This window comes from Solanum stenotomum, chromosome 11 (genome assembly GCF_019186545.1).
Source record: "Solanum stenotomum isolate F172 chromosome 11, ASM1918654v1, whole genome shotgun sequence".
In the NCBI taxonomy this organism is placed as follows: Eukaryota; Viridiplantae; Streptophyta; class Magnoliopsida; order Solanales; family Solanaceae; genus Solanum; species Solanum stenotomum.
Window position 1 is genome coordinate 43,190,541 of NC_064292.1, and position 27,921 is coordinate 43,218,461.

The window sequence follows — 27,921 nt, forward strand, 5'->3', positions numbered from 1 at the left end:
TAATTTATACATGTATTAGTTGGTGTGCTAAATTCTATACATAGCAACTAAAATGCTACAGAACATGGGATTAGTTATGCTAGTTTTAATACATGAAGAGTTTACTCCCTAACCAGCAACCAAAAACATGGTTTTTTAAAATAAATTATATGTACCTTTTGAGGCAATTGCTAGGAGATTGAGTGGGTACTGAGCAAAGGTCTCTGCAACAAGTGTACTTAACTCTACTTCTTGCAGTTTCGCTAGCTGCCCGCATGACTTGACCTACATACCTATTCAGGCAGTAACTATGAGGGAAAAACTAAATATTAAAAGGAGAAGCGACGGAGGGGGCGGCAGGCAACGGGGTGAGCAAACTCTATTTGAGGTAACGGATGGGGACTTAATAACAAGGCAATCAACAATAGAACTCAGTAACCAAAGATATGAACTTAAGTGCATCCACTTAAAATAAAGTAAAGGTTAATGAACAAGATCAACAACCTTGGACGAGCACCAGCAAAAGATTAACAAAATCATTAACCTTTGGACTAGCACCAGAAAATCCATGCAGACCATCTACTTTCAACCACCAGAAATTTTTTCTATCTTATGTTATTTCCTGCATAAATATATGCCCAGACCATCAGTGAACGACAATCTTGCTTCACAACAGCGACATAATAAAAGGCATAGACATCCTCATGTTTCTGATCAGATATAAACGGCCTTCACATCATTTGCTCCAAAGCTTGCAGAGCAGACAGGGCATTTGCGGTGACGAGTCTCTACAATTTTTTGGATACACGGATTACAAAAGAGATGGTAACATTTCGCGAGGACAACCTGTAATGTTATAAAGAAAACTTAGCTCTCAGAGTGAAATAGGTATCAGATAAAGAGTCTAGCAAAGTTAAATTCTTCCTCACTAATGAAATAATTACATGTTTGGAGAAAACTAGTAGCACCTTGGAGGTCAATGAAGCGGGTGCAAACCTTGAGAAAAAGGATCAATCCCGACAGAAAAAAAAACTAGGCATTTTCTTGTCATGTCTAAACAATAATAAATCTTAATAGGTAATGTTACCTAGTACTTGTGCTAGTGGGAAGTAGCATACCAGTGGGATAGTCGAGGCATGCACAAGCTGACCTGGACACCACCGCTATCAAAAAATTATTTGGAGAATACTAGTTCTATTACCACCATGGCAAAAATAAAACCAATCACTGTAACAAGTTAGCTCTCAGAATCTCTTAGAATCTCACCAAATGGTGGAAGTAAGCATCACTGTGCTTATTCACATCAGACAAGATCATGTAACAAATTTAATATCTATGTTGTAGTCAGCCTACTGGTTAACACATGTTTGGTTAGATGTACTATTTTTTTGGTAAGGATACTATTCGGTCTCACTACTGGACACTGGTTGTCTCCCTAATTCAGAACCATGGATCTCATCACTGAAGAATCTCTTGGATATCGCCACACTATTATCTCAATAAACAATCTAAATTAAGAACAAATAATCTTTCCTTCCCATCTGCTGCCAGAATCACAAACTTGCAACAGTGGATCCTACATCAGATGTGACATTTTATAGGTACTTTCAACTTCACCAAACTGATGCTGATCGACCAAATAAATAAGGAAAAGGTCAGGCGGTCCAACCTCTTTGCGCCTATCAAAGCAAATACTACAATTGAGTATTTCCTTGTATTCCCTTAGTTTCTGCTGAAGCTTCTCAATAACAGATGACCCTTCAATGTGTGATCTCAAACGTGAAGTCTTTCTCCTCAGAGCTTCTACATCCTCCTCTGCTCTTTTTCTCTCAAACCTAGCCAAGTAAAGTGAGGACCATATAATAAAGGGGCACATGAGAGTATTGGTTTAAGATAAATTGATACTGGGTATACAAACAAAGGTTAACCTTCAATTACCTTTCTTTCTCTAGTTCTATCTGCAACTGTGCAAGATCAACTCGAACTTTGTCGATCTTGGATTGCCATTCTTCCAGCGTCTCCTGCAATTGCTGGGAAGATTTTCTTACATCTAAAAACCGTTTTTGGGTGTTCTCCAAAGCAAGAGAATTCTGACCCCTATCGTCAGCAAGTTTCTGGACCAAGTCCGAGCATCCCCTCAACTGAAAGGAAATACACACACTTGAAGTCTGGAGAAATATAAACATTTGGCACTTCAGAGAAGATATGCAATTACCTGGTCATCAATTTTGGCAGCTTTCATTTCATAGGAATTGACCATTGTATTGGCATCTTCAACTGCTCTCTCTGTGATTTGACTTTCCCAGGCCAAACAATCCCGCTGTTGTCTTGCCCGTACTCCTTCTAAAACAAGCTGTGGAACAGAAAATAAACTAACTACAGAGTACAAAATAGGCAGCAGTAGAAACCTGAGACACTAGAAATGCACAGACAGAACGATTTTTTGGGGTACTCTTGAAGTGATGTAAGGAAATTTGTGGATGGGAAACTCTAAAAATCCAACATATCCATACAAAGCTACAGAAATGTGTCTAAAGTAGTGGTCCCATAAAAGAAACTAATACTGCGAACGTCTTAACCATGAGAAAAAAAGAATAAAACAAGCATAAAACTGCGACAACGGAAATTAAATTTGTGGTAATGCACAACACAATGCCGGAATCTCCCCTGCATCAAAGCAGTGCGGGACAAATTAATGCCACATTTAAGATTGCATTGCTCAGTCTTACTGAGAATGGATAACAATGAGATTCACTCAAATAAAGCGTAAGAAATGCGAACCAGATGCTATTTTTAAAGTGGTAATACTAGCCAATCCACTACCGATTAGCCAAGTGTTTACCCTCCTGTTCAAAGATAAGTTGGGGTCATGGAAATAAGATTTAATAACAACAGCTACAAGGAGGAAAAAAAAATTTACACAGGCAATAGTGCATGAAAATCTAGAAAAGAAAACCCTAACAGGATAAGTTTAAAAATGTAATGCATACAGAAGAGGTTGAAAACAAGAAGGTATTCTGAATTAAGAACAAAAAAACAATGAAACATATAACCCACGTTATAGAGTCAGACCAGAACTACCATGACTGAGAATGAAAAAAAAAAAAGAATGAATAATCGCCACAGAACAGGGGGAAATCAATTGAACACAATTTGCTGCAAATGTCCACGACTTCAGCGTTGTCAAAGGCTCGCTTTACACGCACTTAAGCCTTGTAGCTAGGTGCAAAGTAGTTGCCCATGCCTCATGTGAGGGCACTTCGGTACAAGCCTCAAGGCACTAAGGCATATGTCTTTTCGCCTATAAGCTTTCTTGAAGACATTTGGCACTAAACAATAAATATTTCACCTAATATGATAGTTTATATTATTTTATATAGTCTAGATAACTGTTGTTTGCATCTAGAGCCTTTCTTTCTTAAGGCTAGCACTTTGTCTGCACTGGCTCTAGAAACCCAATACAATTTTTATCCTTTTCACCTTTGATGAAACTGCTTATTACTCTTGACCATATGTATACACATATTTTATTTACTTCTTTTTATTAGCCTTTCTTCATTAATGCTCTCACTCTATATTTGTGCTTTGAGCACCAACTGACCTCGGCTCTTTCTTTCACTCTACATCTTTGACATTTGAGAATTTGTAATGAGATAATGTGTTGTTTACTTCCAGGTTTTCTACCAACTCTTCAGGCTCCTTTCCATAGTTGTGAGGTAGTCAGTTTTGACAAACTAAGGTTACATGCAATTTTGTTGAAACTTGAAAGCATTCTTACAGTTAAAGATTTTCCAAACTTCTTTACTGTTAAACTACTTTCACTCATTGTGGTATTAGATGTATAATTCTAAGTACTTTTCACCAAATAAATGTTTATAAGAGAATAATGGCTGAAGAAAGATAGCAAAAGGAAAAGCAAAAGTTAATCGCTGGAGAACAGCACCATAAATACTTCACATCTGACAAATGAAGTCTAACGAGAAATATCAAAACCATACTACTTTCTAAAACTTTAGTGACTCCACCACACACATGAAGAAAATAATTGACTCATGAAGCATCTAAATTGAGAACAAATTTCCAGCTTTCACCAATTAGAAAAAATAGGGAGGGCTAATGGCACCTTTTCTTCTTAAGTAACAAATAGTACATAAAAAAGTTTGAGATTTTTACCAATTTTACACAAACACTAAAGCGATTGAATGCATTCTTGTCGAATATATTACCTTTATATTGTAATCATCTCTCTCTGTGATTTGCTGGAAAAGCTGCTGATTTTGAGCTTGCATATCATCGTAGGCCTGCCCAATTGTCTGCAACAAAAGAATCTTTCAGATTGTTTTACAAGGCTAATGTTCCAACTTCCATACAACTTGACCTATAAGCCCACAAGTTAAGCAGTAAACAGACCTCAATCTCAGAGAGGTAGGCCTCGGTTTCTTCATGCTTGGACTTCAAGACTTCCGAGAGTCTAGACCGTTCCCTGAAGTAACGAGAACCAACTATCTTCGTGAATATTTTCTTAGGACACTAATTAATTATTACGAGGAAAAAGGAAAACAAGATTCTATCAAACTGATAAAAAGAAACGTTCTCCAGGGCCATCTTTCTCTCGAAAGTCCAAGGTCCTCTCTAAAATCCATCAAGACCTTCTGATGAGAACATGGTTCCCCACTACAGCAATTTCTCTAAATAAGCTGAAAGTTGTAATGAAGCTGGGAATGCATGGCTAAAACTCCCTAAAATACACTCTTCCCACCAATAGTGGACTTGTGACCCTCCAACCAATACTTTCTACAAAGTCAAGCCCAGAAAGCATGGCAAACCATTCGCCAAGGCCATTACCAAGAACAGGAGTATGAGATTTTTCATGTATGTGAGTACAGAATAACTTCACTCCTAGTTAGCAAGATGTCATCTTATTGTTAAAGTGCACAGCCGCACAGAGACAATTTTCTGAATGATCTACTGACAGCAGTATGACGACTCATCATTCAAAATAACAAGAGGGAAAACAGACCTTTTAGAAGCATCCAACTTCTGTCTCAGCTCAGCAATCTCAGCTTCTGCAGCACCTAGCTTCTGCTGGGAGTTAGCCTCGGCTTCAATAGCAGATTTCACTCTCACTTCCAAATTGTGTTCATCAAGAGAAGTCTTCAAACTCTGAACACATGCCCAAGCTCTGTACTCGGAACCCCGAGCCTCGAAAACATCCCTGAAGTCACCATGGTAATGTTTGGAAGCATTCTTAGTGAAGAAAAAGATCCATTCAAGTCAATATATGCCCTTTGAAAATCTATGTATCTAAAAGATATGAGATTCAACAGTTTATCAGCAAGGATATATATCACGAACACTAACTGCTATTTCAGCATTACAAAGTGGACAAAGAGCTTCTACAAGCAGTGTTTGTAAAGACCACTGCACAAAGGATATTCATTCATATATTTTATCTCCAAAAACCATCTTTGAGATTAAACATTGTCATACGATTGGTCAACAGTACCTTAGGCAGCTCAAATGCAATTAGAAGCTCCGTAAGAAAAACAAAATGTCAATGTGATATGTCCAGAAAAAATTTACAAGAATGATTGAAGCATGTCATATTCAGAAATATAGAGAACCAACTGTTTTCTACATTGATACATTAGTTATCATTATAAGTATAATCAAGCCACCAAAAACAGATCCCTAACACATGCACCTCAGTTTCATACATGCACATATTATAACAAATTCCAAGCTAAACCCACCATCAAAGCCCCAATATCTCAGTCCAATTCAAAAAATAAATTACTTGAGAAAATCCACCATCACACTAATCCAATCAAGGGCTGGGCATTTGGTTCAGTTTTTCGGATTTCGGTTTGATAAAAATATGAACCGAAACTAAACTGAAATAAATTCGGTTTAGTTCTGTTTTTGTACTTTCAGTTCGGTTTATTTTTTCGGTTTGAATATCATTTTGGGCACTCTTTTTTTGGTCATAAATGGACTTTTTAAATTGGATCAATTTTTAAAAAATAGAATTTTCAACATGATTTGTTGATTTCAACAATCAAAATCAATCACTGGTAGTGGCAAGTAATTAATTACTACTCATTAATCATTACTACTCACTACATATCAATAACACATACATGAAACACTAATAATGTCTCGCGAAGTGAAAAGAAATGACAAATCAACGATGGAAAGGAGAAGTGAAAAGTGACAATTGAGAGAGAACGATGTCTGATGTCTTGCGGCGTGCACTTCTTCACTCTTCAGTTCTTACTCTTTTAACAGTGAATTAGGGATTTGAGATTTGGTCTTTGGGTTTGGGGTGGATATAGATGTAGGGGTAAATAATGGGCTTTTATATATTATTCGGCTTTTCAGTAATTTTAATGTAATGTGCAAGTATTTGCATATAAAAAATATAAATTAAATGTATTACATAAAATTCGGCTTTTCGGTAAACCGAAAAAAAAAACACTTAAAACCCGAAAACCATACCGACTTAAAACCGAAACCAACCAATTTAATTGAAAAATCGAAACCGAAATTAAAAAAAAAATCAGTTCGGTCGGTTTTTTCGGTTTCAACCAAATTATGCCCAGCCCTAATCCAATGTATATAACAAGAAATTAAAGTAAATAACACTAAGGTCTGCGTACACCCCACCCTCCCCAAACTTCACTTTAAGGATTACACTGGTACTTTTTTTTTTGGTGAAGTAGGATTACACTGGTATGTTGTTCTTGATGTTGTTCTTATTGTAACACTAAGGTCGTTTCTCTATGTACTGCTCAGTTCTAATTTCCAGTTGCCTATTCTGACATAATTCCCTTTGGGACTAGGAGTGTAGTTTTGTAAGCCTTTAGAGGAACATCTCATGTGCCTATTCGCACCAAAATCAACAACCCAAGAATTACAATGAGCAGTAAAGGCAGTACCTGATTGCACATAATTAAATATGGCAACCAAAGGCAAGTCAGATTTGGTCAAGAATCGGCAAAGATGCTGAATTTCATCCAAAGACACAGTTTCTCCCGAAGTCGTCTCCCCCCATAGTTTTAATAGGATTCCAAATCAGAAAATAAAATTTCCTAAAACTCTAGAAGGAAATCGAGTTTAAACAAAAGTCCCTTGGAAGAAAAAACTGGAAAAAATTGCTCAGACAGAGTCTCACCCGAAAACTGTCTGCCGGAAACCCAGCTCTGGTGATCGAAAAAAATCTAAAATTTGGTGGGTATGCTCGAAAGTGATAGACAAACCCAAGAAAGAAAGAGTCTTGAAAAAGATCCAGGGAAGTAGCCTTTGCGGACAGCTTCAAGGAGGGAGAAACTCGACCTTATTTTAATAAGAAGAAACCTTATTGCTGCGAGGGAGAAAAACGCACCAATGGCTTTGATACCATGTAGAATTTTGAGGGGAAAAGGGATATTTATACAAGTGAATCCTGATTGATTGAGGAAAGACAATCAATTACAACAACATACCCAGTGAAATCCCACTAAGTGGTGTCTGGGGATGGTAGACTATACGCAGACTTACCACGACCTCGAGGAGGGTAGAGTGTACGCAGAAAGTCTCCTAAAATTGTGCTAATTAACAACACAATCAACACTTAATCACACGACGCACAACAAGAATTAGTCTATGGAAGCTAGCACTTCTAAAACCAAGGAGGATGGATTGAACCAAGTGGAAAGGAGAAGAATCTACTGGGAACAATATCAAAGGTGCTAAACCAAAGGAGGAAAGGTCTACCAATAGCAACCTAAAGGGAAACCAAATCAACATGTTCAATCAACTACAAAACGAGGATATAGAGGATATGGATATTCCACACGAAGGAAAGACAAGCTGGTCTCAATTGATTCATGATGGTCAGCTACACCTACTATTGACAACTCAAGTTGGAAAAGAGCACAAGAAGATAAAATGAAAAAACACCCCACCAAATACCAAGGGAAGCTTAAGATGAAGAATGACAGGATCCAAACTTGCTACAATTCAAAAAATGCTGAAAAACAAATTCAAAAAAAAGAAGTAGAAGCACTGGTTATAATTCGAGCATTTTGAACAAGAGGATGAGACTTCGAGCATTTCGAACAAGAAGATGAAATTCAAGGATAAAATTACAATACCTCCTAATGTTAGACTGGCGGGAGACAACAAATTTCTGACAGTGGAGGGTTATACTTCTCTAAAGGAAATTTTAACTCTGAATATCCCGGACTTAACATCGAAAAGATTATGAAAAGCTCCGCGGAGAGGCTAAAGAAGATTGGGATCCAGGAAAATAGTCCCAGGCATTACTGAAAAAAATAGATACTACGAAAATAAAGGGAAGGGGGTTCCAGCTGCAAGGCCCCTAATCCTCCTGATAAAAGTATTAGAGAAAACAGGGATAAATACCAGTTTGAACAATTCAATCACTGGAACACCACTAGAGGTGGAGACTTAGATATGTTCATGGAATGTTTTGAAGAGGATCTCACTTCCTCTAAATTGGACGATGAGGCTACCAGGGATCATGAAAAGAGATGCTCATCACTTAAATGCCCCCCTATGGATTCTTTGGACACAACAACCAAGCACAACCTATCTCCAATGAACCCCTCCAATCTGGTAGGAAGCTCTAACATTACCATCGAAGCTGCCACAATTAATCTTCAAGATCAAATAGTCCCTACCACTAATGTTTCCAATGTTTAGCTTCATATCATGGAACATTAGGGGAATAGGATCGAATGGTTCCTTGGATAAGTGAGATTTCCCAACCTTTAGAACAAAACCATGAGACCTGCCAATATTATTTACGAGCCCCCCTAAATAGTACATCTATGTCCAGTTAGCTTTTGAGCTAATTTGGACACCCACCCACCCACCCCCCTTTTGGTGGTACTTTGTAGAATAGTCCTACATTGTTTTTACCCCTTGATCCAAGTTTGGGATGCCAAACTCAAAGCTGTACGTTTGCCCTTATCAATGATCAAAGTTGGAAGCTTAAAGAAAAAAAAAAGTGCACCAAGAAACTCTTATATAATAAAGTGACTTCATTTAATCAGAATAAACATTTAACCATGTCTTACCTTGAGAAAGCAGATTCACGCTTGTACATTTCCAAAATGAGCTTTAAATGCATATCACTCTCTTTCAAATCATTAACCTACACCAGGAAATTCAAACAAGGAGTAACCTAACATTAAAATTTGTACTCATTCAAGTACCTGAAATCAAAAACATCTCACAGAAGAGGCCAAGAAAATTGCAAGTGACAGAATACAATGAAGTAAGAACCAACTTAAAATTAATAAAGAACCAAACAGGAATAACAGACCGAAAATAGATGGTGAAAAACTGCAAGCAGAGAGACAAGAGCAAGATTGAACATACCATAGCTTGCAACTTCAGCATTTCAGTCACCTGGGAAGCTGACTTGGCAGACAATGTTTCTATCTCTTTTGACTATTAAAAAGCAAAAAGAAAAAAGAAAAAGGCATTAAGTGAAAAGAAATGACCATTTGAAAAATAAAGGAATAGTACAAGTTAGTGGATTAGCACCAAAACCTTCCGGTCAAGAATACTGGAAAGTGACTGAACATCAGCTCGTAGTGAATGAACATCTGAAGCAGTCTCCTTATAATTACTTAGTTGATTCTGCATATCGCCCATGGTTTCAGGGAATGAAGAAACCAATTTCTTAAATTCTGCAATAATTTCTTTCCTACCTGAAACAAATGGCATCTATCATTAAATATTGCTGCAGTTGCTACATTGTAATACACATTTTAAGGGGGAAAAAACAGTAACCAACAACAATGGCTTTTCAATTACCAGGTTCTCTTGATGCTTCTTCCAGCTTGGCCTCAATCATATTTCTTTCTTGCATGTGTTTCTGCATCTCCTTTTCTAGCCAGGCTATTCTGGAATCAGCAATGGTGGAAGATCGCCGAAAAACATCAGTTATATCATTCTTCAAATTCATTTCTTTTTCCCTCCACGAAAGATTGTCTTTCTCCACCTAGTTTAATCACAAAAATTAGCAACAAGATAAACAAAATAAAATCGAACTACCAACCAGCTACAACCTGTAGTTTCTCGTATAAGGACTGATACAGAGATACATCTTCTTTAGCTTTCGCAAGTTGATCTTTAACCAAGATATATGGTTGGGAAGAGCATATGGCTTTCACATTCTTTAGTTTGTTCTGTCAAGGAAGCATCCATTCAAATCACTAGTGAAGAAGCAAGCAAATGAGGTTCTACGATAGTAAAACAGCAAGAACACTAGCAATGAAGAGAGTGGAAGAAGGAAATCAAGCAAACCAAAGTTTACCTGTAAATTAGACAACTGCTTCAATATGTCTATCCTTTCTTCATGAAGACGCTTGAGTTCGAATAAACGGAAAGAGGATTGGTCCTGTAAACACGATCTTGTTCATATAATACATTCACCTACTTAAATGGGATCCAAACATGAGTGCAGACGCACAAACCAGTAAATTACCAAATACTCCTTAAGTGTGGACTCCATATCCTGCATGTCTCTCTGCTTATCTCTCGCCTTATCATTAGCAGAGTGCTTATTTCCAAGATTCAGGACAGGGAAGAGAACCCCCTTGGCAGCATCTTTCTCTGCTTTTAGAATTGCCAATTTTCTGTTACTTTCATCCAAATGTGCAATGGTTTTCTCCAACTCCCCTTCATAACAACAAAAATGAAAGTAAATCTCAAAAACCAACCTTTGGCACATGAGGAATCAATATTCATGATGGCATTACTGAAAGTTAACAGTTTTGACTAAAATGCCCATAGAATAAATCAGAAAAAGCACACGAAACAAATTCTTACAATTAATGATAGCTCCATACACAAGGATGATGCTATAGAAGCCCCAAAAAGACAATCGTCAAGGTCTCAAGCTAAGGAGTTGCAAGCCAAGACTGTTGGGCTTCAATGGGAAATCAAGAAGATGTTTATCATGGAAGAAAAGCCCAAGAACGAGTTCAAGAATTGTGGAGAAGGATGGACTTAGTGCTACACACATTTTACGGTTCAAGTCCAAGCCCAAATGGGAGAAGGTTTGGGCCCACATGGGGATGAAATTTCTGCCCGAGAAGAAAGGACCAAGTGCTACACATATTTCATGGTACAAGTCCAAGCCTAAATGGAAGAAGATTGGGGCCCACATGGGGATGAAATTTCTCCCCAAAAATGAGTTTAAAATACTCACCCAAAAGGGAGGAAAAAGTCACGTACAAGTGACTTGGGAAGGGCCCACATGTTTTGGTCAAATTTGGGAAGTTTTCCTTATTTCCTTAGGGAAGGATTTTTGGTATTATTTTTATATGTTTTCTTAGTTTAAAGTTTCCTAGTTAGATTTTATTTATTAATTACATCAAAGTAGATTCTAATCTCATTCTATTTGGGATAGTTTTCCCCTATATATAGGGATAGATATTATTATTTTTGTTTAGACAACATTATTACTAATTGAGAGCTTTTTAAAATAATTGTAAGTAGGCTTTCTCCAAAAAAAAAACTTGCTTCAAAAAATAATTGTAAGTAGGGTAATTAGTTTCAAAAAAGAGTACCCAAGTAATTTAACTTTTCAATTTAAGACTTACCGCTTTTATAATAATATAGTCTACAAACACAGAGCATTATGATGGAATTGTGGAAGACAGGTCAAAAAGCATGAAGATCCTTAGAAATGTTGATTGTACTTTTTGTCCTTCATTAAAAGACTATACAATAGAAAAAATTCACAATTACTACTTTCCTTAAATAATTGTTATTTAATTAGTATCATAATATTTACAACTTTAAAATTAATTAAATGTATAGCTATTAAATCTTTATTTATTTGTAGTAAGTAAGAAATCCTAATATTTACTACTTTAGAATTGACTAAAATTTTGTTTCTTAAATCTTTCCTTATTTGAACTAAATTAAAAGTCCTAACATTTAAGACTTTAAAATCAATATTTTTACCTTATATAAGTCGTACTTAAATTATAGTAAAAATTAAAAAAAATAAAAAAAGAAGAATTAAAAATATTAAAGAAAGAGGTTCACATTTTTTTAAGCAACTTTTTTAACCTTGCTATATGAAACTCTTATCATTGAAATAAATATAACATTTATTTTAACGTAAATTTCTATTTATTAATAATTTTATTCTTCTTGTAGATAGTTTAATTGATTGACGCGAGACACACGTGAAAAAGCACATAAACTTTACTAGTTGGTATAAATATACAAGTTCTATTTTTAAAATGTTAGAACATTTTAAATTAATACCACAATATTTGTTTCACTAACACAAAGATTTTCATAATATTATAGTAATATCATGAAATTTGCTTTCACTAATTAAGTTTGCCTGTAGAAACTCCTTAATGAATTTTCTTTAATTTATTTATTTGTGGGGTCCATGTTTACATGGCATAAACATATAATATATTTCCATAATAATAAGATGTCAAAATATTTCCATTAACTTGAATCAAGAATAAGGAGTTACCTCTTAAACACTTAAGCTCGGCTTTATTCTTAGCATCGGTATCTCTATGATTCTGCAATGCACCAGCCAGGGATCGATGCTTCAAATGAAGTTCATTTATTGTTTGTATAAGATTTTTAACTCCTATATGCAAATCACTCGATGACTTTTGGAGGCATGATCCTACAGAGCAAAAAGTAAAAAAAATTAAAACTGGAGAAGGAATAAGGACGTCTCATTCGAATTGAAGATAAAACATATGAGAACTTCTTACCATCTTCAGGAAGCACCTCAAGAACTGCAGCACACAACTTGTCCTTCATTTGCCTAATGTCATCTACAGTGGATACTATATTCCGGAATATTTTCATGATCTTTTGATCATCCATTTTCATCTGTTCATATTCCGTTTGAGTGTTAACATCAGAGCTGCTTTCAGTTGCACCAGTTTGTAAAAGGCGACTTAAGAAAGAATCGTCGCATGCATAGACAGAACCATCTAGCAACAACAAGATACAAATATAGATGAGAGAAAAAAAATTGATCCAATTTCAGAAACCTATAGCTCCAATTTTTTCCTTTTACTAGGACAACCAAATAACACAGACTATGTTAGAAGAGATAGGAATCTTCAGAATAACCCTATATTACCATAACAGTATGTATGGGAACAGCCTTTAGAAAAATACAACACCAGAAAAAGCACTTTTACCAAATTAGTATTCAAGGTAAGATAACAAAGGTCTATATACAATATCTTGAGGTCCATCAACAATCTTATAAACTGGTTAGATAGACAGGACGCACAAAATTAACAGTGTGCAAAGAACAAGACAATATTGGCTAGAAAGCAAAAGGAAAACAAAAACGAATAGCAGAAATTAAAGATGCCATGATGGAAAAGCTAGCAGTTTCCAAAAGATCAAGATGAAGAGTATAAGTTTTTTGTATTTTTGGTGTAAACAAGATATAGTGGGGGAGATAGATAGCTTAGTGATTTCATAGACAATTGTAAAGTTTCTATCTAGACTTTGGTCTTGATGATACCCTCTAGGGTTGTAAATTCCACCCCATCAGCTTTTACCTGTAGGCTTTTTGGTGTGAGTACAGTTACCATTATCAAAAAAAAAAAAGCACGAAAAATGTACTATATACCCTGGTTTTAAATGTGTGAGAACGTTCTGCACCAAACCCTCTAAACAAGCCATTAGAGTTTGCCATCTGCTCATGGAAACCAACACCAAACCTGAAGAGCTTATTGGGAAGCAAAAAGGCACCTTACACTATAGAATCCTATCTCTTTCCACTACATTACCTCCCATGTTTTATTTAAAGAGTTCCGGAAGATAGACAAAAGATAGAACAAGGTAGTTAGGCAATGGAGATTAAGATTAAACATATAACACCTCTTGTTAGGCTTAATGTTATATCCCTCACTACAGATTTCTGGAAAATTTCAACTTGAGCCACCAATTGATTGACAAGGGTTATAATGACCTACTAGTTTACCTAATTAACACTACCAATAGTGTACTACAGTGTTTAATTATCTTTGCTTCTTTCCTACCGGAAAAAAAAAATAAGAACTAGATATTAAAATTAGTTTTCAATAATCATCAATGAAACAAGTTAGTTATCAACTTATCATAGCTAATTAAGTTATAAATAGTTAGAAGGCTGCACAGACTGTTACATCAAACCCTTCTTCTTTAACAAATCTAGATGGCATCCATATCCTCTAATCCACTGTGAATCAGAATCTTGCTAGCCATTTCTTTGCACAATCACATTATGTCCTATTTTAGAAAGAGAGGAAGGAGAGTTTGGGAGTTAATGAGGAACAAAAACTAGCATAGTTAGGCATCTCTCACCTTCTGCGCAAGATTGATGGTTACTTGCATTTCCATGTCTTATCGGATCCTCTGTGCGCATAGAACAGATTTCCAATTCACCAACCAACTAGTAAAGAAGCAAGTCAAAAAATCCATTTCAGAAACACACAGTACTATACAGGACATGGAAAAACATGTCCATACATGTGTCTACTTGTCCATTTGTGTGTCTTGGAGGACCAGACTGACAATACTCATATAAAGAACTCAAATCTGTGTTAGGTAATATCACGCTTGAGCATCCAACTACTGGAATGAAAAATACCTCTTCCCATGATTTCTGAATAACAGACAGAGTGTTATCATATGGCTTCTGTTTGTCCCTCAACTCAGTGAATTTTTCTTCAAGAACTGCAATCTCAATCTTCTGAGCTTCAAGCTTTTGAGAAAGTTTTTGGTTTTGATGTAGCAGAACCGCAGTGTCAAGCTATAGCAGCAAAAATAATAAACATGGATGAAACAAAATTTGTAAGAATAGTATCAAACGAAACTAGAATACAATTAGAAAGATGGGATACTCTTTGACAATTTAAATTTCCAGGAAGGTGAAGACTAAACAATTCTGTGACATGTGAATATAAGAAGCAATAACCATATCAATACCCAAAATGCACAACAGAGAAACTAAACAGCTGGAAAGAGGACACAAGTTTGATTGGTTTTAAGAGAATATGAAGGAAAAGTCGGACTGCAAAACTTTTGAGTTCCAGTAAAACTCTAATTGATCAGTGGCTATGGAAGTTAACATAGAAGGTCAAATTTCCCCCCAAGATTAGCACTTTTTGCTGGATACCTCTGAACAATTCATGTCTCACTTTAGATTATTTGCTTCAATCCCTTCATTGTTTTTTTGAGGGATCATGAGAAAACCAGCGCCCCAGTCCGAGACTACCAAAACTTCACTAGGGTTTCATCACCTGGAAGTATACGTTAACTATTCCAAATCGACAAATTCTACAATCAACCACCCCCACCGACCCAATTTGCTTTCAGAAAACAAAATTTTGTATATTCCAAAACGAACTTATAATACAAATAAAAGCAATTGAGACTTGCCGATAATCATCAAACAAAATTCAAATGACGACACACAAGAAAACATAAATTATGCAATTGAATTTCGATCAAACCAAAGTGAACTTTGCATAGTAAAGAGGTGAGGGGAAAGTACTCACCGGTAGCAAGTTTTCCATTGATAAACAAAAAAACAGAAAATGGTGAATCTGCTAATGCAGTTAACTATTTCTTTGCTGTCTCCGGCGACGGAACTGCTACTCCGGCAGAATAACCATCAGAAGGAACATTTTGTTTTTCGAGAGTAGGGTCAAGTAAAATAGGTTCTGACGGCGATATATACCACCTGTTTTTTTGCTCTTATATATTCGTGGAGTAATTTTATTGCAAACTTTTTTATGTTAAATTATGATTTTCTAAACCTTAACAAAAGTTTTTTTTTATTTTTTTATTGAAGAATTTTATTAAGAAATGTTCGATTTTTCATATAAGATATATGAAAAAATGGTTTTTTTTGTTCGGATTGTATGAGGATAAGAGATCTTATCTTTTCTAAACTTCATTGTATAGTCCTTTTGTGTTTGCATTTTATAAATATATAAATTTTTTCTATAAGAACTTACGAAATTAATGTTCAAATTCACGCCAAAAAGGTCAAAGGAGGAAATACTATATGGAAGTAGTACATTATCATCGAAATTAATGAGTATAGATTTTGCCGACGTAATTTTTCAATCAATTAATCATGAGGAAGTACATATCTCGTATATAATTAGTAACAACAATTATTACATTAATATCATTATTTGATTTTTACACGATTTATAATCCAATTATGGTTGACAAAATATATCTAATTTATCATAGCATAATTAGAAAAAAGAATGACAAAATTATCTCTTACGTTAGAGGTAGGTTCAAAGTAGTTCGTTTAATATATTTTTGAGTAGCTTTAATAAAAAATTAAAAATAATCAATATATGATATGTGACTCATGATCTATCTTAATTAATTTATATATTTAACACTTGTACAACTAACAACAACGATTATTATAATACTAATATTACCATTTAACTTTTAATAGAGTTAATAATCTGAAATTATTTATTGATAACAAAATCAACTTTTGTCGTATTGCATCAGAAAAAGACAAAAATTATACCTTGCGTTTTGAGTTAGGTTTATGTAGTTTGTGAAATTTATTTGTGAGCAATGTTGACAAATTTTTATAACTAATCAACATTTAATATGTGACTGAGAATATATCTCAATCTATATATTTAAAGATAGTCATACAATTAATAAGAACGATTGTTGCAATAATATTATCATTCAATTTCTACAGGTTCAACAAATTGATTTTGTTATTGATCAAAATAATCTAATTTTGTCGTTTCCTCTATCGACTGGGTTAAATTTTTCTAGATTGCATGTTCTTTCCTATCATAACCTACCAATTAGCAGAGGGCCTTAGAGGCAGAAGAACTCGAGATGAATTCACGATTACTCTATCACCGTCGAATAGGCAATATCCAAAGGAATTTGACCCCTGAGGTCAGTGGCGGAGTCAGAATTTTCAGTAAGGGATTCAAAATCTAAAAAAATAGACACACGAAATAGCCGAAGGGGGTTCGACATTTACTATATAATTTTCCGCCTAAGGGCGTTCGGACCCCCTCATACTAGAGTGGCTCCACCACTGCCTGAGGTAGTGGTCATGGATTATAGAGAGAGAAAGAAGAGAAAAAGGTCATATTTGTGATAGAGTTCTAGACGAGTCACTGGCTCTAATTGCTCTTGTGGAGTAAGAACCACTGAGGAATCTCATGAATTTAGGGTCTCAACGACATCCAAAAATAATTAGGGTACAAGTAGTTGATCAAATGACTAATGTGTCGATGAGATGATTTTGAAGGTTCCCAGGGAAGGTGGTTCTCAAAATACATTTGGATTGTGAAATTGGCCATTCCTCATGTGCACCTCATCAGATCATAAATTAATAGCTCAAGTACATCATAAGCTTGCTTAGATCTGTGAAGAGTCTGGTTATTACAAACATTGTGTCGTGGCAAGCCATTGTCTTGAAAGCGATTACCGCCTGACTTCGGTGCAAATCGTTGTAGCCGGTCGCTCCTCAAGGTTCCACAATTACTCTCAAACACGTGCACTCGTGGCTTAAGGTTTGGAGATTTCCAAAACCACCAATTGCTCAAAAAATATTCTAAGAATAAGAAGAAAGAAGGAAAATGTTTTCTTTTCTTTTGTTGGTTGTGTTGTAATGTTCACAAAAGGTCATGCTTATATAGGATTTGCAAAAGAGGAGTTTCAAAGTGAAGAATTAATTTGTATAACCCATTGTGAATGTTAATGGCAATAAAAGTTATTACATCACATTTTACAGAAAATTTTATTTTGTTTTGGAATGGAAAAGTTATTCTCTTTGTAACACAATTTACTTTGTGTTCTTTGCGTTATACAAAATGAATGAAGGTAGAATTAATATAACAATAATGTGAATCTCTTTGGATTCGATTATTTTTATCCTGTCTTTAATTTCTTTTTGAATGTTTTTTATTTCAATTTTTAGGTTTTAATTTACTATTCTTATATTTTGAATAAAGGTTTTGCATATGTTTTCAGAGCACTTACTTTATATTGCATTTTTGCTTCAATGTCTAATTTACAGAAGCAGACGATCTTTATGCTTGTGAAAAATAATGTCTCATTTTCACTTAGACATTAACAACAATTTATTTATAGTAAATGCAAGGTTACAAAAAAGAGTCTCGAGGACTTTGTAGTATAATAAATGATAAACGTATAATAGACTTGGTAATGGGATGTAAGAAATTTGAAAGATACAAATTCGTATTTAATGTTAGCCAATTGCAAAACTTCTTTACAAATTCTAGTCGTTTCATTTAGGTTTTTGAAATGGCTTGAGAGCAAACTTGGTAACTATCGAACCACTATAATACTATAAATTTGGTCATTGTCGCGCTGCTATTATATGATAACTAATTATAAATTACACAAGAAGGGTTGCTCAAATGGTTTCGATTATTAGGTTGTGAGTTTGAGTCACCAATGAAGCAAAAAAGTGTGAGCTCTTAGAGAGGGGGTAAAAAAAGTTACTAAATACATTGGTCATTAAGGTAAAAGGTTAAAGATTAGTAGGTCAAGTGTTGTCGGACTTTAGATGGGAGGGAAGGGGCTAACCCCGTCTCCTCGCAACCCTATTTGTAAAGAGTATTTAGTATTTGTTGTTTCTATATGGTTTATTATTATTATTTATATCTTGATATCTTACTTGTCATATTTTTCTACAACTCTACTTCAATATCTGTATTTTGAGACAAAGGTCTATCAAAAATAAGCTTTCTACCTCGAAAAGATAGTGATATGATTTACGTACATCTTACCCTCCTTAGACTCATTTTAGAATGAACTACGCAAGGTATGTTGTTGTAATGTGAGAGAATTAGAAAATTATGAGAAAAAATGAAGAAGGATGGAGGGTGTTTATAGTTTAGATAGGCAGCAATGGGTAGTCGTTGGTGACTTGTTAGCCAAATGAATTTTTTTAATTTTATTTGGAACATGCAGTTTCCAGATCCATTCAAAGTATCCATCTACATTTGGGGAAAGTTGAGAGCATGGATCACTATTGAGTGATTTAGGGTGTGTTCGATACGATAGAAAATATTTTTCACTCTTAGAAAATGTTTTCTAGAAAAATAAGTGAATTTCTTACTTATTTTCTTATATTCAGTGCGCAAGCAAAAAATATTTTCTTACATAATCTAAACAAAATTATGGGAGGTAAAGGTCTAAGGGTGTTGTGTGGTGAGGATGGGAGCTACGGGGGTGGGGTGAAGATGTTGTGTTTTAGAAGGTGGGAAAAACATTGTCAATATGGAATGCAATTATGAAAGTTATTTCCCTCAATTTTAAGAATTTAGGAAAATAGGTATACCAAAAATTTTGACTAGCCTGAACATGAAAAAATTGAAAAATATATTTCCATACGAAACACACCCTTAGTTGTGGAGCGGAAGGTAGGTATGGAGTGAATGATGCGCAGTAAATCCTCAGATAGATTAACTGCCAAATTAGTAAGATCCCAAAATGGTTTTTTCATATTAATGCAAAAGAGAGTTCACAAGCCTTTAGACAAACAGCAGAACAAGCATATTTTGCTTCAACAACTGGATTGAATCTCTTAACATTCAAAGGAAACACCACCCCCCACCCTATTTCTCAGTGTGCAATAGACACAAAGAACAAAGAGTTGATTGTACATTATCGCCGAGGATTGCCAAGACTGATGAGAATTCAAATCTATTTATATGACTGGAAGTAGTCTTTGCTCTTCAAAGAATTGAATGTATCCCTGTAAAATTGAACTAGCTTTCATCAACTCCGACAGTTGCTGCTGGAGATTTCTGCGTGACTGAAGAAGGTACCCTTTTACCAGGTCCTGATGAAACCTTAACCATAGCTGGCCTTAAAAGGCGGTCTCCAAGTAAAAACCCACGGCGAAATTCTTCAATTACAATTCCCTCACTAAATTCCTGAGATTCCTCACGAGCAATAGCCTCATGTAGCTGTATCAAGAAAAAGCAGATGCTAAAGATTAGTAATAGCTAGACCTGCATTGGATAAGACTGTATGTAACATGAACTACCAGCAAATTCACACCCATCACCCGAACAAAAAAAANCATAGCTGGCCTTAAAAGGCGGTCTCCAAGTAAAAACCCACGGCGAAATTCTTCAATTACAATTCCCTCACTAAATTCCTGAGATTCCTCACGAGCAATAGCTTCGTGTAGCTGTATCAAGAAAAAGCCGATACTAAAGATTAGTAATAGCTAGACCTGCATTGGATAAGACTGTATGTAACATGAACACTACCAGCAAATTCACACCCACCACCCGAACAAAAAAAAATCCCAAGTCAATGAATGTTTCAAAACATATAGGTAGAGGAAGCATTGCATGAGGTAGATGTCACAGTCAAGGTTACACCCATAAGAGAATGCATAGTCTCTGCAGCCAAATCTGCATTTGAACACGTAATATCTATACATTGCTTTAACTGTCACCATCAACACGTGTTCAATTAGCTAGTCATCAAATATTTTCTCATTGCAGCAAAAACTACAGGATGCAACACATTATATTGCTATAGTTGCTTTCACTGTTGCCGTCAACCAGTGTTCAATTAGGTCATCATCAAATATTTTCTGATTGCACCAAAGTCAGGCAATGAATAAGAAACTAATAATAACATATTAGATTTAGGTCTATCCTAACTGAATGCAAACAACTGCTCCATCTTACTTATATCTGCGACAAAATCACTCAATAGTTTTCTTTCTTCCTCTTTTCCCCTCCCTCTCTATTTTCCCACTTCTTCCTTTTTCTGATTTTGTCCTTCTAATTAAAGAAAAGGTCTTAGACATGTTCGACTTTGAATAGGCTAGCTCATCAAATACCAACAAAGCATTATGAAAAGCAACGGAAATTGTCGATGTGAAAGAATGGTAAACCACAAATGATAGTATCTCTCTTCAGTGCATCTAGAAAAAGATAGTTAAATACTTCATTGAAATAAATATTACAGAACAAATTGCCCTTTTGATTTGACCAGCAGTTGAATGTAATGTACAGAAGTTTAACGCTCAAATTTTGCTGCTGTTAGCACTAGCTCCAGTTACTCCACAAAGCATAAGCTAATAGTTTGTGGAGTGCTATTACGAAGTTTCTTGGTTGACTTTCGGATTTTCCTTTACAGTTACAATATTCCTTATGCTAATAAAACTCTCTTACTTTTTCAACTTCCTTTTTTTGTGTTTCCAACGTAAAAGGGTAAGACTGTACACGCTTTCATACTTGATAAAAGTGAAAGTTCAATAAAAAGTTATTTATCTCTTGGTTTTTACCTTACCACTTAAGTAAGATAATTTATGGCATCTGTCACAAATCACAATACCTGTGTATGTGAGATTTGAATGCATATTCTATGCTAGAGTGTAAAGCTTTGTAGTTTGTACAAGGAGAAGAAACAACACTATTTTATGACTCAAAAAGTATTTCTCAATTCTTTGAACTTCATATCTTCGTCATGATTTCCAGCATTACAAAGCCTCTTTTTTCTGTTAAAATTTCCAAATTTGACAGCAATATTTACTTTAAATTCAACCCATCTTATTTCCTTTTTAAAGGTTAGAAGCACCCAAAAGGGGATATCTTTAAAATGGCAAGACTCTAATGGTAACAAATATCAGCAATCCTCATACAATCTTTACCAAACATATCATAAACCTTAAACATGCAAAACATAAGACATCTATTAAAGGGTTAATCAAACATGTCAAGTTAACATTTTTCTTTGGAATTTATGGAAAGAAGTGAAATGATAATTCTTTTTTAATGAGGACAACTTTCAGATGATTTATACTTAATAAAACCTTTTCTATATAACATTATTATTCAAATTTTCATAAAGCAAAAAGTATTCCTGCATTAATTATCCTGTAATTGCATCAATGATCATGAGACCAAATTTGAACGTGAAGCCCAAGACAATTTTCAGCACCAAAGTTGAGGAATGCAGCCTTTTACCCTCCTTGAAGTTAAATTGAGAGGTCTTTATAGTGACAGTCTTTCTATGTTATTTGTTCTTGTTTCAATCTAATCAATAACCTGGTTCCAGATTTAAAAGACAACACTAAGACTATCTACCCATGCCCTGTTTTACATTTACTTAAGTGATTTGAACTAATTACAAACTTCTTCTAATTTTTTGTTGTTAAACATGGTTAGTAGGGATTCACATAGCCGACCGCAACTTGTCTGAAGCTGAGCCGTAATAGCAGCTGTTTGAGACACTGAATTATCTTGATTCATAGCTAATGAAGTTTGCTATGTGGTACATCGACCTCCAGATGCACCAGTCTGTTATGATGATTGAAGATACTAAAAGAGCACATGGTAAAATCATATGATGAAGTTATGTTAATGCGCTTTAGCTAAAAATAAAACACAGAAACAAAGAATCAGCATGTACCAAGTAATTGGGATCTATGTTGCTCGGACTCTTCAAAAATGTCAACAAGTGCGTGTCGGAATCTCCAAAAAATAGCGTATTTTTGGAGAATCCAACATGAGTGCGGCATCGAAAGTAAAGAGTCCGAGCAACTTAGATTGGCCGTGTAAGCTGAAGTGTAAGATTTGGTGAACTCCTGAATCCTAATATGTTTTAAAGAGAATTATTTAGTATTGGTGCGTAAGGCGCTTGATAGAGAAATGGATGTAGAAGACTTATATGAGCAATCTCAACTAATTTGGGATTGAAGTGCAGTTAATTGATATAGTTTTTGAAGTATAACTTTTGAAATTAATAGAGTATCCTTGCACCCAAAGATATGACCTAGTAGTTAATGAGTGAGTGCAAACCGTGGTGACATGAGTTCAAATCCCAATAGAGACAAAAAAAATACTAAGTAGTTTCATCCATCTGCCTAAGCTTTGATAGACAGAGTTACTCGGTACTTGGGAAGATAGGAGATAATAGGTACTCTGTGGAATAATTGAGATACATGCAAGCTGCTGAATATCATCATATAAAAATAAGGACTATCCTTTATATGTTATCTTTGAAGTTTCTAAATTTATATTTTGAGATGTTGATTATACATGCACATGGGCTTGCAGACTTATGTAATACACACATATATGTTTAAATGTATATGCAACAACAACAACTACACCTCCCTCTCAAACAAGTAGGAGTCGGCTAATATGAATCCCCATTTCTTCATTTAAGACATATCATAACATCATATATATAAAATATTAGAAGTTCTCTAATAAGTTTAAAACCTATCCTCATATCATGTTTATATGCATATAAACTAAATTCAAATTTCCATGTTGTGCTTCACATACTGTTTTCCTAATTTGTACATATCCATGCTACTTGGGCTAAATGCAGCGCTAAATGCAGCCATAAATTATACATCCATATTCCACTTAATCGTAGTTTATTCAATTTCAATGTGCTAACATGTTTCTTTTATAATTTTGATGGAGCGAATTATTCTAGTGAGACTGAGTTTTGAACGTCGGAGGAAAGTAGAAGCATAGGTAGTAATGACGTATAGGCGGCAGTAGGGTGACACAATTTGGCCAAATGAGTGACATGGGTTTTAACATTTAGGACATATAAAGAAAATGGGACAGCATATTTGACATGTGGTGCTGGCCATGACAAACTAGAGTACAACATGGATCCACAGCCGTATATTTGCTGGTTGTGCTTCCTTAGAATGTAATGACAGCAAAAGTAAAGAGACCAGCTTCTTCCCCGCAAAAGGGGACAAAAAATGACTTCATAGAGAGGGAGAAAAGAGATAGCAGAGAATCAGTAATTTCTTACCGCGGGATCAAATGGCTTGCCAACAGTTGGAACAACAGCAACGCGCAAACTCCTCATTATCTCAACGAATTGTTTGTATATTCCCTGGTAGCTTGCATCAATTTTCTTTTCCATCTCAGTTTCTAGTTTGATCTGTCGCTTAGCTCTCTCAAAGTTATCAACCATGGGCAAGAGGCTCTCAATTATTTCCCCTTGAGCATTGGTCCTAATTCTTAATTTCTCATTCTCAGATCTTTTCCTATAATTATCAAAATCTGCTTGCAAACGGATATATTTTTCCTTTCCAGAATTGATATCTGCTGATAAAGCAGATACTTTTTGAGCCATGTCATCTCTCTCCTTATCTACTGAGGATATGACCGCCTCAATTTCAGAAATAAGCTTTACATCTCCGACTAGGATGGCCTCCTTGTAAACTTGCATGAGGGGCTTCAATCTAGATGAATATTTCTCATCCGCTACATCTTTTGACATTTCCAATTCACTGAGGTTATCCTCGTCATCACTTGCCTACAATAAATTATTGTGTCATCATCAGTTCACTGCAGTAATATTACGACAAGCAAAATCCATTGATGACGGAGTTAAATTAGGTAACTAAGGGGATATCGACCATATAAAAGTACATATTAATAAATGTGAATAAAGCTATACTGAATGCATCTCTTCTAAAAGCTATCTACAAAACCAATTTAGAATCTCCAAATTCCAACCTATAGTCCTTGTAAGTAAGAAGTACATATCATACTTATATGAGGCAACTAATGCTAGAGTGAAAATTTTGTCGAAATTCTTTCATGCAGATACTTCAAAAGTGACAGGAAGTGCTTCTTTGTATTTTATTGATTATATTTACATGGGAAAATAAAAGGATTTAAAACAACATAACCAGCATTTACCCACCATTAAACACAATTAAAATCCATAAGCAACAAATCCAAGGACCAGCAAGTACTTCGCAGAAGGACTCACAAGTAAAACACTGATCTTCTAGTCAACAACTACAAAACGAGCTATTTGCACTCTACTTTGCATTAGTCCTCCTACGATCTGTGTCCTCTACTCAATAACCAGCTCGCCTTCTACAATTTCCCAAATCAATATATCAATAAATCAACCATTTCAAAACGCAGTTTGCTCAGAAACACTGTCAACCTAACGTTCCTCCTTCCTATTAATTTTCCCACTTTATACACACACCTAACCACAATTTTTAGGTCATGTCATAAGAATATTTACATCATTACACACCTGCTTAGGAAATCAGCACACACAAGGAAAACACCAACCTTAAAATTAACAGTTACCAACACTTTATAAAGAACTTGGCTCTAGGACTAATCTACCAATAAAAGATAACTTAATCTCTACTATATCAAAAACATTACAATGGGACAAACTATGTGTCTCCACAACAAAAGAAAAAAAAAGTCTTAAAACTGTTTTCAGCCATACAAAAGGAGGTGATGAAACTTGCTAATTTCCCATACTTGACCTTGAATTCACACTAAGACTACAAATAGTTAACAAAATATGAATATAAATCTTCCCATGGAAACCAATTACCCCAAAACCATAAAATTGCAATAAAACAATTAGAAGATTTTGAGAAAGAGAAATTACTTCCGGAGCAGAGTCTTGGAATGAGAGGCAGGTTTTCGCCGAGGAACGTCTGGTATGGTTCACTATTATTGGATTCCATCTAGATAGAGCAAATTTAGTGGTTTCACATTGTTTGTTGAGAGAGAAATTGTGATGGGTGCATTGAGCAAAAGGATGAATTGAGGTTCTTGCTGCTTTAGAAGAAGAAGAAGAAGGGAATCGAAGTGTGCAGAAAGTGTGAGAAAGAGGAGCCGAAGCTGCCATTTTTTTCAAAGATAGAGATTCAGTCTCTCGTTAGCTTCTAAATCCTTGGCAAAGAGGAGAAAGGGAATGAAATTAGAGTAAATAGTATCCTTGTTTACATGATTTGGACAATATTTGGATTGGGAATATTTTTTTTAAGTTACAAATTCAAGAAGTTTCTACAAGTTTAATTTTTGTATTTATATATGAATTTACTTGTATGTGTATATTTCGGGCGTAACACGGTTCGTATTATATTGTTAGTTTAAATATGATGTTTATTATGATTGACAGATTGTTATTTAAATTCTACTACATCGTATTGTTTAAATTTGTTGTTATGTAACGATGAAAAGGTCCCATTTTATGTAACGATTGATTTAGTGTGATCACGTCATTATCTTAATACTTTCTTCTCATTTTGTCTTTATTTATTATTTAATAATTATGTTTTATATTTTATCGTACTTTTTCATAGTAGATCTACTTGGTACCTTACTTTTCTCGTAGGTTTATCATTCAAATTATGAATGTGTGACATTATGTAACGATGGAGAACGATACAATTTATTCAAACATTGTGTTCATTTAAATAATACAGTACGATAGAATGCAATACAACACAATATAATATAGTACAATACATTATGAAATAATACATAACAACCGTTCAAACAAAGGGTGTGTTTGGTATGAAGGAAAATGTTTTTCATGGAAAGTGTTATGTTGGAAAACAAGTGGATTTCTAACTTATTTTCTCATGTTTGGTTGGTGGGTAGAAAATATTTTCTAGAAAATATTTTTTAATGTTTGGTTGGTGAATGAAAAATATTTTTCAGAAAATATCTTTTATTTTTAGCTTGAGACTAAAAAATACTATTTAGGAAACTAATTTTTTATTCGAAAATCAACTCCGATAATTGATTTAGGACCCGACCCCAACATCCAAACTAGGACAAGATCCCGATAACTGTTCCAAAATCCGACCCTGAGATTTGACCAAGGATCTGAACCAAACAGTTGAGCGGGATTATGTTATTATTTTATACATGATAGCATATAAAATGATAAATTAAATACTATTAATATCTTAGTTACAATAATTATAAGAACAAAATCAAGTCTTTTTAATAGCAAACAAACGTATTTCCTTAAGAAACTAAACACCTATCTTAATTAAAATATTACGTTCTCTTTTTTACTACATTTTATTGAATATAATGATAAATAAACTTTAAATTATATTAATTTTTATCTATTTTTTATTAATATGATTTGTGGTGAGAGAGTTGAAATCCCTCCACTCTTATTAATATGTTTTCTCCTTTAATTATAGGCAATTATCCTCCCCCCTCGAACTTGAAGCTTTTTATGTAGTTTACATCTAAATTATAATCCGTTTCAAGTACCCCTGGACTAAAAAAAAAACCTAATTTTTTGAACTAATTACTAGAAAACCTAATTCTCATGCATTCATAAGATGAACAAGTTCACAATAATACATTCAGTAAGTAAAAACTCTAAACTATGGCGAAATTCTAGTAAAAAAAAAATTGCGAAACTCTAGACGAAAAATATGACAAAATATAAATGAAAAGGTAAAGAAAACAAACAATAACACATTATAAGAGTGGATAATCACTCACTTGGAAAGAATTTCAGACAAGATCAAAAGAAAATCAACCAAAAGCTTTACAAAATTGAGCAAGAGATTTACGTCTAAGAATTGCAACAGATCCAAATCGACTTTCACCCGTGCATAACTAGGTCTCATTTGGTTCCTCGTGGCTAGATCTACTTGTAGCGATTTTCCCACCGCTGCCGTCGGTGAGAAAATTGACTCATTTCCAAAGATTTGATGGTAGAGATAGAAAAGATATCCAAGCAATTGCAGTCGATGTTTCTTCCTCCGGATCAAATAAAGGTTCTCACTTAAAAGTTCTCATGGGGTAATTCCAATTCCTGTGTGCTATGTAGAAGGTTGGCTTTGACAATAGGTTCACATAATCCTCCAGATTTGTCGTTCTAATCAAAATATGCCTATTGCTCAACAGCCTTATATTGCATTCCCCTTTCAACTCACATTGTTTAAGGATTAACCTTCGTAGTTCTTAGATGTCTATCCATTCATAAGAGAATTTCTCAATAACTGTATACAACAATTTTTCATTTTGAATCATCTGCTCAACTTTCTCTTCTTCTTAAATCACTCTAGGTTCCCCGTGGAGATAAGTGATAACTTTT

At 34.7% G+C, this 27,921-nt stretch overlaps 2 protein-coding genes across 4 annotated transcripts in view; both read right to left on the reverse strand.

Moving 5' to 3' along the window:
• Positions 1 to 426: 426 nt before the first annotated feature.
• LOC125845036 (E3 ubiquitin-protein ligase BRE1-like 1) overlaps positions 427 to 27,921 on the reverse strand; it is a 187,823-nt gene continuing 160,328 nt past the window's right edge. For 2 of the 3 annotated variants that reach the window (XM_049524431.1, XM_049524430.1), the window contains exons 2-20: positions 15,546 to 15,577; positions 14,636 to 14,797; positions 14,350 to 14,437; positions 12,753 to 12,977; positions 12,500 to 12,661; positions 10,481 to 10,674; positions 10,310 to 10,393; positions 10,062 to 10,181; positions 9,808 to 9,994; positions 9,541 to 9,701; positions 9,367 to 9,438; positions 9,063 to 9,139; positions 5,000 to 5,194; positions 4,390 to 4,462; positions 4,206 to 4,292; positions 2,195 to 2,332; positions 1,918 to 2,120; positions 1,649 to 1,814; positions 427 to 825 (exon numbers count right to left, since the gene is read on the reverse strand). In XM_049524431.1, the coding sequence (XP_049380388.1) occupies positions 694 to 825; positions 1,649 to 1,814; positions 1,918 to 2,120; positions 2,195 to 2,332; positions 4,206 to 4,292; positions 4,390 to 4,462; positions 5,000 to 5,194; positions 9,063 to 9,139; positions 9,367 to 9,438; positions 9,541 to 9,701; positions 9,808 to 9,994; positions 10,062 to 10,181; positions 10,310 to 10,393; positions 10,481 to 10,674; positions 12,500 to 12,661; positions 12,753 to 12,977; positions 14,350 to 14,437; positions 14,636 to 14,797; positions 15,546 to 15,563 (2,544 nt within the window). In that variant the 5' untranslated portion in view covers positions 15,564 to 15,577 and the 3' untranslated portion in view covers positions 427 to 693. Of the gene's footprint in view, positions 826 to 1,648; positions 1,815 to 1,917; positions 2,121 to 2,194; positions 2,333 to 4,205; positions 4,293 to 4,389; positions 4,463 to 4,999; positions 5,195 to 9,062; positions 9,140 to 9,366; positions 9,439 to 9,540; positions 9,702 to 9,807; positions 9,995 to 10,061; positions 10,182 to 10,309; positions 10,394 to 10,480; positions 10,675 to 12,499; positions 12,662 to 12,752; positions 12,978 to 14,349; positions 14,438 to 14,635; positions 14,798 to 15,545; positions 15,701 to 27,921 lie in introns of those variants that run through there. The other variant, XM_049524429.1, reaches the window with a different exon arrangement.
• Positions 19,500 to 25,765, reverse strand: LOC125845037 (uncharacterized). Its single transcript, XM_049524432.1, has 3 exons — positions 25,456 to 25,765; positions 23,833 to 24,342; positions 19,500 to 19,994 (listed from the first exon to the last, which is right to left on the reverse strand). The coding sequence occupies exons 1-3, from the start codon at positions 25,696 to 25,698 to the stop codon at positions 19,794 to 19,796; spliced, it is 954 nt and encodes a 317-aa protein (XP_049380389.1). The 5' UTR covers positions 25,699 to 25,765; the 3' UTR covers positions 19,500 to 19,793.

Bases quoted from the DNA above. Each gene is read 5' to 3' on its own strand.
- LOC125845037 (XM_049524432.1), bottom strand. From the start codon at position 25,698: ATGGCAGCTTCGGCTCCTCTTTCTCACACTTTCTGCACACTTCGATTC. The intron at 24,343-25,455 runs GTAATTTCTCTT...AATTTATTGTAG, and splicing joins TCCAAGACTCTGCTCCGGAA to GCAAGTGATGACGAGGATAA. The intron at 19,995-23,832 runs GTAAGAAATTAC...TTCTTGATACAG, and splicing joins GCAAGCCATTTGATCCCGCG to CTACATGAGGCTATTGCTCG.